Source organism: Gastrolobium bilobum, unplaced genomic scaffold (assembly GCF_033153095.1).
Source record: "Gastrolobium bilobum isolate Gb01-03AN ecotype WA unplaced genomic scaffold, APGP_CSIRO_Gbil_v1 utg48699, whole genome shotgun sequence".
Classification (NCBI taxonomy): domain Eukaryota; kingdom Viridiplantae; phylum Streptophyta; class Magnoliopsida; order Fabales; family Fabaceae; genus Gastrolobium; species Gastrolobium bilobum.
The window spans coordinates 52,948-62,196 of record NW_026897676.1 but is presented as its reverse complement, the minus strand read 5'-3'; the positions used below and the strand labels follow the sequence as shown (position 1 = coordinate 62,196).

At 33.1% G+C, this 9,249-nt stretch overlaps 1 protein-coding gene across 1 annotated transcript; it reads right to left on the bottom strand.

Annotated features, from left to right (window-relative positions):
• Positions 1–4,575: 4,575 nt before the first annotated feature.
• Positions 4,576–8,766, bottom strand: LOC133309273 (fatty acyl-CoA reductase 1-like). Its single transcript, XM_061510025.1, has 10 exons — positions 8,685–8,766; positions 8,495–8,598; positions 8,033–8,235; positions 7,851–7,951; positions 6,203–6,395; positions 5,954–6,115; positions 5,769–5,850; positions 5,383–5,655; positions 4,820–4,947; positions 4,576–4,732 (listed from the first exon to the last, which is right to left on the bottom strand). Exons 1-10 carry the CDS (start codon positions 8,764–8,766, stop codon positions 4,576–4,578), a joined length of 1,485 nt encoding a protein of 494 aa, XP_061366009.1.
• Positions 8,767–9,249: the final 483 nt, after the last annotated feature.

The following is a 9,249-nucleotide window of genomic DNA, read 5'->3' as shown; positions in this document are numbered from 1 at the left end:
GTGTCTTTCCCCACAAAGCTCACTACTTGGAGCTCACAATGGCAAGAACAAAGCTCTCACCACCTCAACTCAAGAGGACAGCACTCAAAGCCACCAAATAGAGGACACTACTCAGCCAAAGAGCAATCCACGCCCTCCCAAGACACACCATCACAAGGCTCAAGTGTTTAGGATGAAGAATCCACCAAGAAAATGGTCTCTTGCTTGAGTTTTGGTCAAGAACAAGGGAAGAGTGGCAATGGAACAATGTATCAGCCTCCTATTCACGTAGCAACAGAAAGGATGCCTAGGGTTTTGGGCCAAAAGAGCCTATATATAATGGTTTAAGTCTTAAACACACAGTATTAACTTTAATTGCTACGCTTAGCATTTTAATCCCAAACTCAGGATTCTTAACCTACTCAATTTTACAAGAATTATCATATTTTTATTTTATTTTTCGGAGCACCTTTCCGGTACGCGCTTTTCATACCCAATATTAGTTTCTGGCACCAGTTCTCATTATTTTAACTTGAAACTCGTTTTACAAGTCCTATATATTATTCTAGGAATTATCATGCAGTTATTATAATTTTTCGGGATACTTTTTGTGGTACGCATTTATACCGACTAGCGGAACCGGTATCTGTACTTTTCTTCCGAAAAGCGACTTTCAACATTCTTAATCACTTACTATAATTATTAGATCCTCATAATAATTATTAGGGTCAATTATGGAATTATTTCCTAATTCTCATAGATAATTAATTAATTTCCTTAATTAACGGTGCGGGTTCTTACAAGAACCCTATTTGGAAATTCAACATGATAATGTAGAAGTGGAATTAGTAGAAATATTAGTACCACATGTAGAAGAACAATATCAAGGATTTGTTAAACATGTAACGTGTGGAGCATCAAGAAATTGAAGATCCACCATCTGACCCAAACTTGAATCTATTTATATATACACAACGTCTAGTGCAGTACATTCAAAGTAGAAGAGAACCTTATTAACCCTCAATTTACATTGATCCCACTAGTTAAGATAATCCACTAGAAGATGTTGCTGATCAAGTATTGCTCAAAGCTATGAACCATAAGGTGGTTTGTATTTCAACTTTGTCCATCCCCAGTAAAGGCACCAAAGGGTGTAAGACCCACTAGGTGTGTATGGACCTACAAGGAAAATAGAGGATGGAGGTGAAAACCTTCAAAACTAGTTTGGTGGCAAATATTTGCCAGAAGCCACGCTTGAGTCTATCCAGATTCTCTTAGTTGCTGTTAGAAGACTCAATTACGATATTTTATTTTGGGAGATGGATGTCAGAATAACCTTTTTGAATGAGAATTTAGAAGAGGATATCTACATGCAATAACCAAAAAGGATATATAGCCAATGGGCAGGAACACATAGTATGCAAGTTGTGAAAGTCCATTTTATGAATTTAAGCAAGGTTCCAGGTCATGGAACATCAGTTTTGATCAGGTTATCAAAAATTTTATTTTGAGAAAACCTTGATGTATCGTGTGTGTTTGGGTGTAAAAGGATTCAAGGGGAGGCAATAGTTTTTCTAATACTTTATGTAGATGATATGCTCCTTATTGGAAACAATATGGAGGCATTATCAGGCATAAAGAGTTGGTTGAGTAAGCATTTTGAGATGAAAGACCTGGGAAAGCCAATTATATTCTTGGTATAAAACTCTAATGAGACAGGAAGAATAAGTTGTTGACATCACCTTAGGCTATTTACATTGACAAAACTCTTGCCAAAGTTCCACATGGGGAATTCTAAGAGGGGAATCATATCTCTCATATGTCGAATTCATCTTCCTAAGGAGTAACCTCTAAAGACTCCTAAGAAGGAAGAATGCATGAGTAGAATACCTTATGCTTTAGCAATAGGTAGTCTCATGCATACCATGTTGGACGTTAAACTAGACATCTGCCACACAGTGGAAGTAGTAAGACAGTACAATTCTGGACCTAGAGGAACAATAGATTATTGTTAAGCATGTACTTAAATATCTTCGAAGAACGAGAGATTTCACAGATTCACTTTTTCAACTGGATATTGACTAAAGAAAATTAACCTCGAGCTATGAAGTTTACATTAAACTAAGATATCATCAGATATGGATCTTGCAGACCCAGTTACTAAGAGTTTGTCTCAACTTGTGTTTGAGAGGCATGTCACTCCCTTTGGTCTTAGGAGGATCCCAGAATTACATTAAGCGAGTGAGAGATATTATGTTTATTATACTTTTGGAGTAGGACAATAAAACAATGTAATCATTTTCTGAATTTTACAAATGAGATATTATTCATTATTATGTACACAATTTACAAACATTAAGGTCCGGATCAATGTGGAGTATATGATCATTTGGATATGTTCATAGAGGACATGATCATAGGTTCTCATGATGGTGAATTGGTTCATTGTTGTTAAATAAAGTTGGGCGCTTTATTTAGGCTGCAATATTTTATGAAAGGGTTTTGTCCGAATCATTGTAAAATATTGGTGTGAATTAAGATTCACTTTGAGGGGATTAAGGAGAGATTTAATTAAAGTTATTTTCTCTTTCATAAGGTATCAAATATCTAGTTAACTATATTATGTGATTGCTTTTAATCCTGAGCTTATTTTAAATAAGTAATTAATAGTTTTCATTCTTTGATATACCAATAGGTGAGGTCCGATCTATTGATCGCCAATAGCTCGATATTTTGGGAGTGAGATTATTTGATTATCAGTATTTATAAGATAAATAACATGGAATTTGTATGATATGTCCTCTTGATATGTTTCGGTACTTGGATATTGAAGACACTGGCAGTGCATGTAATCCATTAGAGAAACTATCACAATCATAGGAGTAAATAATTGATTGAGTAATAGAAAACTCATCAATCAATTATTGACATTCTACAGAGGGGCGATGCATATTCATGTTAAATGTGTTATTAATCTTGGATTTAAAGTTTGGGCTTTTAGTAGAGTAGCTCCGAATTAGATAATCATTCGTTGATTATCAGGAGCCTTGATTAATAACAGCTGATAGATCCCCAGGCTAGCTCGAGATATTTAGGATGAGGCATTTTCAGTTGATGACAACTAGTGAGTTACATGGTCTTGAGCTTTGCGCTCAAGTTTGTACTCAAGAGCAAGTGGGAGATTGTTGAGTTTTTTTCTTTCACTAAAGCCCAATTAAGCCTAGTGTGTAAGAGCCCAAGAAACCTAGAGCTCATTCAGCTTATGGAGGTTTCTTGGAACCCATATATATTCTACACTTATAGTTATCAGCCTCCAGGTCTTCACTTTCTGGTGGCAAAGGCTGAGGTAAGGTCATCTCTTTGATAGTGAGAGAATGGCTATACACTAGCCCTATGCCCCTTAAGATATAGTCTGGAAGATCTTCCACTAACCAGCCTCAAAGATATTGTTCGTGCAAATTTGAGCAATTCGTGAAGGGGAATCAAACACGAGGAGATATTGCACAGATCTGCATGACAAGCGATAAATTAGAATGATGATGATCCATCGCATCCCAAACCTCAACGGTCTAAACGCTTCTGCAGATCAAATTGTGCCTACAGAGCCCACTAAAGAGAAGAGAAAAAAAAAATGAGTCTCACCCATTATTTTATATGTGCATAACACAAAATTATCTCATATAACATAAGAAACTATCTTCCCATCATATCTTAATCCTCAATTTCATTTGTATTCAGGTTGGATGACGATGGGTTATATGGTTTTAATTTTTCAGAACTCGAAACCCGACCCAATACACCTTGTTCTTTAACTTCTTAACTCTCGACGCCAACTATGTTGCACTAACATCGACACGGGACATGACACGGCACTCCGACATATTAATTCTAAAAAATGTTAGATTTCAAGTTTTGATATTAAATATTATATTTAATTGATGTAGTTTATATTATATTATATTTAATATTCAATAATTTAACAAAAAAATGAAACTAAACTCATAATATCAATCAATTTTGTAAAGAAACATAATATGTAAATATTTACAATTATCTTTTTAAATTGAAAATCTCTTATACACTCTAGTGAGATTTATTCGGTATCGATTTTTAATTTTTATTATATCAGTTTAGTAAAATATCGATCAATTTTTTCATAATATATGATAAAAAATTAAATATTATAGATGTCAGAATGTGTTAGAGTGTCAAGGAGTATCAGGATGTCAAGGAGTGTTGAACATGACACTTTAGATTTTTTGAAGTGTCGGTGCAACATAGAATCCATCAGGTTGTTATGTAGTGAAGTAACACATTCCTCAATTAGTTCATTAATTCTTTCCATTCACTCTTAAATTCCCAATAATCTCAATCAAATTATATGATTCTTAAATTATTCTTACCCAATATTATTCCCGACGCCGCTGAACTAAATTTAAAAATGCAAAATTTGATATAAAATAAAAAGTCAATAGAAGTGTTATTTGCACAACTTCACTTCCACTTTTTTATTTATTTATTTGACGTACATAGTTCATCTCCGCTGGATAGTAAACATATTTCAAAAACAACATATATTAATTATGTTATTACAACTCACTTCACAGAGTACTTTATGAGTCCAGGAAGGTGGGTGTTCAACATGTAGTCAATCCAATTAATACTCCTTGGATCAAAGTTAAATGTTCCATGGGTTTCATCAGCTACCTGTTTTGTTGCCATGCGCAAATTTTCTGCGTTCTTGTCATCAAAGCTGTTTTAACAAAGATAAACCAATCAATAATTTGTATAGCTCTTGAAAAAGGGAAAGTTCATCAGTTTAAGAGTCTTTTGTACTTACATGACCTCAAAGAGGAGATAAGGTTTACACAATCTTACTATGTTCATCAATGTTTTGATTTTCCGTTGACTTTCATTATAAAAATCCCCGTAACAGTTCCAAAATACCTTGTTCATCACATTTAATCCCTTCAAAGTAAAGCAAGTAAAATAAAAGAATGAAAGATTATAATTAGTTGGATAGCAAGAGGGGAACATAACAAAAAGAAAAAGAAATTATTGTTTTATATCATATAATAAACAAAATCTTATTATTTATTAGGGTTTAGTGTATGTCATTTAAAAGGATACAAGTTGTGTTCTTTTGGTGACTTATACAGAGTATGACTGGTTATACTCTGTGTAATTCTGAAAAGTTATTTTTTTTCACGTTACACGTCAGCGATGTGACTGGGAAGAGAAAAAAAAAACTTTTCAGATTTACACAAAGTATGACTGGTCATACTTTGTATAAATCATCTAAAAGGACACAGCTTGTATCCTTTTAAATGATACTTCTTTTTCCCTATTTATTATTATTATTTTGCTAGCATCTAACTATCATGATGAAATTGAGGTTCAAACCATTAGAGGAATCACATATCGTATCTTGATGTTTCTGTTGAAGGAACTCAAGCTTGAGATCCACGTGATTTTCTTTGGGACAGCCACAGGTTTTCCATATTTGTCGACCAGAGGATTTTTAGTAAAGTATTGGTGGGCTATATCCTCAAAATCGGAAATTCCGAAAGGGTTTCTCAATGAAGAACCAATATGGTATATCAAAGTCTTGGAATGTCTCTTTGAATGAGCCACTAATGCTATGATCATGGAATTTATGACCATGTCCGCGGGTATCTGAAAGCATAATAATCATTTCATTTTCTTCGGTTGTAAATTTAAAATCAAGTTTTCGATGTGTGAAAAAAAATTGAAAAAAAAATTGCTGAAATAAATTATGGGTAACTTGCCACATCAAATATTGTCTTTGGGTGGCCAAGAAAACTTCTTAATGTTCCTTTACCATACTTGACAAACAGAACGTCAAGAGTTCTGCAATTACAAAATTAAATTATTTAATTACCCAAACATACACACCCCATTTACACACACACAATATGGAGCATATGTTTAAGTGATTCTTCAAAACATATACCTCACACCTTCAATCCAACCGGGAAATGGTTCAGAGTGAGTACTGATTAACATAGTGGGGCGTGCGATGATCAACGGTACATCATCTTTCATATTCAACAAAACCATCTCTCCCATTGCTTTGGTAAATACATAGGTATTTGGAAATCCATTTAAATTTGCCCTAGAAATTGATTATTGGAAAACACAAGCTCAAAATTAGAGGGACGAAAGGTAAAAAGTGCGTTGATGGTTAGATTCCAAAAAATACCTTAGAATTCCAAAGTTTTTCATCACAGATGTGATTGTTTGTTCACTAGCATTTTGTAATCGGAGTTCATTCAATTTTTCCTCAATTAACTGCTTTTCTAAGTTGATATCTAATCTTGAGGACCCGTTTAGCGTGTGACCTATATGCAAAGGTTCCTCACGTATGAGTCCTTTAGCCTCCCCGCATACATAAGCTGAAAGTGAAACTCCAACTAGTTAGTAATGCATAATTGATGCATGGGGATTTAATTAGGTAATGAAAGAAATAATATATATAAAGTCCAATTAAAATTTGACTTTATAAATCTGGACATAAATTGCTTATATAAAATTAATCAGCATATTTAAGTAAGAACAAAATCGATTGAATTTTCTTTTAGCTTAGCATCACCAAAGTGTTAATTAATGAATTAATTTCAAGTTTTGTTACTCATCAATTATTTGTGCTAAAATCTGTGTACTTATCTATCTTTTTTTCTTTTTCTTTTTTTATACCAACCCGATTTGCTCCTTGGGTATTCCCTATTAAATTAAGAGTAAATACATTTTTTGGTCCATAACAAAAAACACAGTTTTCACTTTAGTCCCTTACAAAAAAAAATTAGTTTCGAGGTCCCTAAAAAATTCAAAGTGGACCCATTTAGTTGAAATCGTGGTCCCTCACAAATTCAAAAAAGACCCATATTAGTCCCTCAAAAGGACTAAAATGGGTCTATTTTGAATTTCATAGAGATCAATCGACTAATATTTTTTGTAAGGGATTAAAGTGAGAATCGTAATTTTTATTAGGGACCCAAAAGGGCATTTACTCTTAGATTAATCTTTAGTTGAAGCTTGATCACATTTAAAGCTTTTCACCTCTCCTTATAAATGTATTTGGTAAGAATCGAATACAGATTCTCTCTCCACCTATTCTGTATGTATTGTCAATTGAGTTATACCAATTGAGTAAAGTACTGCCATAAAGAAAACCAGATTACAAAAGAAAATTCAAATAAACGACTATTTAAGGTTGGGAAAAGTGTGTATAATTTTGAAGGATGTAAAGTTGTGTCATTTTAAGAGAGAGAAAGAGATAGATAAAGGAGGAGAGAGAGTTGACAAAAAAAATAATGTTGTGGGTCCCACCTCTTTGTGAGAGTGAAAGAATGTAAGTTATGTAATTTAAAAGTATAGACACTTTTCCCTTTAATGTTAGTGTTTTTCAGAATAACAAAACGAAGGAATTAGGTAGGGGTGGATGAAGGCAATAAAAACTAAAAAACTAATATTAGATTCGTAGGAGGAGGGGATAAGTTGAAGTGAGTGGTAAAGCTTTGCACAACGAATAATGGAAGGAAATTAACTTTTATGCTCACACCAAAACATGATGTTCGTGTCTATTTATAGGTCTCAAAAGAAGTTTCCAGTGACCATAACTAAATATTTATTTTTAATCCCTATTCCAGATCTTTACAATTAATTGAACCTTGTAGTATTTTTAGAGCTTATATAATCTTATAATACTTCTGAAGTTTTTATCTTCTAGAATTTGGACTTGGGCTCTCAAGATATGGGTCACATTCACAAATTCAACAATTAAATTGAACAATTAATTCTTTAATTTTCCGTAGGCACGCGGGAACTTTGTTGAACTGATTATTACGTACCAGTAGATACATGGAGAAGAATTTCAACTTTACGGCAAGTCTTAGCAAAGTTCAAAACATGCAGAGCTCCCATAGTATTAACACCCATTGCAATATCCAATCTGCACAAAACAATATTTTTATACATAAAATTGCATGCAGCTTAATTACTAAGATTATGGCTATCTTATTTATTAATTAACCTCTCGTCAAACTTGGTAGTTGCAGCACTGTGTACTATGATATCTATCTCTTCCAACATCTCTTCCCTCAGATTTAAGTCTTTAAGTTCCAAGTTCTCAACAGAAACATCGCCGGCAACTGCAATCACTTTCTCCGATATGAAGGAATCAAAATCTTCACCCCACTTATCTCGTTGTACACTGAACAAGTCCTTTGCAAAGACCTAGATGTATGTAAAATAAGTGGGAATAAATTACATATAAAAATGTAAACTTCTAAGACGGAGTGAAAATTAATATTTAATAGTTAAATAAAGGAAAATAATTTTCTTATGTTGTAGAAAAAAAGATATATCATATAATAAAAACAAAATTACAAGTGGAACCTACATGTAAGAAGAAAGATAAAAAAGAGATGGGACACATAAATTTGTTTCTCTCATACAAAATAAGATAAATATAACATTTAAATAAATTGTGTACCTCATTGTGCAAGCGTTGGGTAGCTAAATGAGGATTTTCTGCTCTTAGAAGAAGATATAACTTTTTTATGTTTGGTTGAACCCTTAGAATCTTCTCCACAAAAACTGCATAAATTAATAACAACATTAATTGAACTAATCCTCTCTTTACAGAAAAATTTGGGAGTAAGATAGATGAAGACATCATGTACGTTTCGCTAAGAATCCTGTTGCACCAGTAACTAGAATGGTCTTGCCCTTTAGAAAGTCGTAGACACTTCCCAACTGCTTCATAGGTAGATCAGTGTTACAGCTAGTTAATGATGACATTTCTAATTATTAACCTGAAATGTATATACTAGAAGAACTTTGCTTATTGCCAATTGCCACTGAAACAATCTATTTATATAAAAAAATTTGATAGTTGCACTTGTTGAATCAGGTGAGAGAGAGAATAATTAAAGCTATACATTAATATCCAAAAAAAAAAGCTATACATCACATCAGAGCTACCTGGGCAGTTGGGCTTGTTAGAAAAAGTGGAGGTGATCTAGTTCTAAATAATTTAGTGAAAAAGGGCACTAATTCAGTCTCATGAATTAATTGTATGAAAAACTTAAGTTATTAATGTTAAATAATTTTCAAAGTTCATTGTGGACTTAATTAATTACTAGGCTTAGTTCTAAAACAAGGGTTCAAATATATGGGCTAGTTTAACAGGTGTAATTATCCGGGGTTGGTTTTTTTACTTGGGACGAGCCTGACCAATCTATTGTG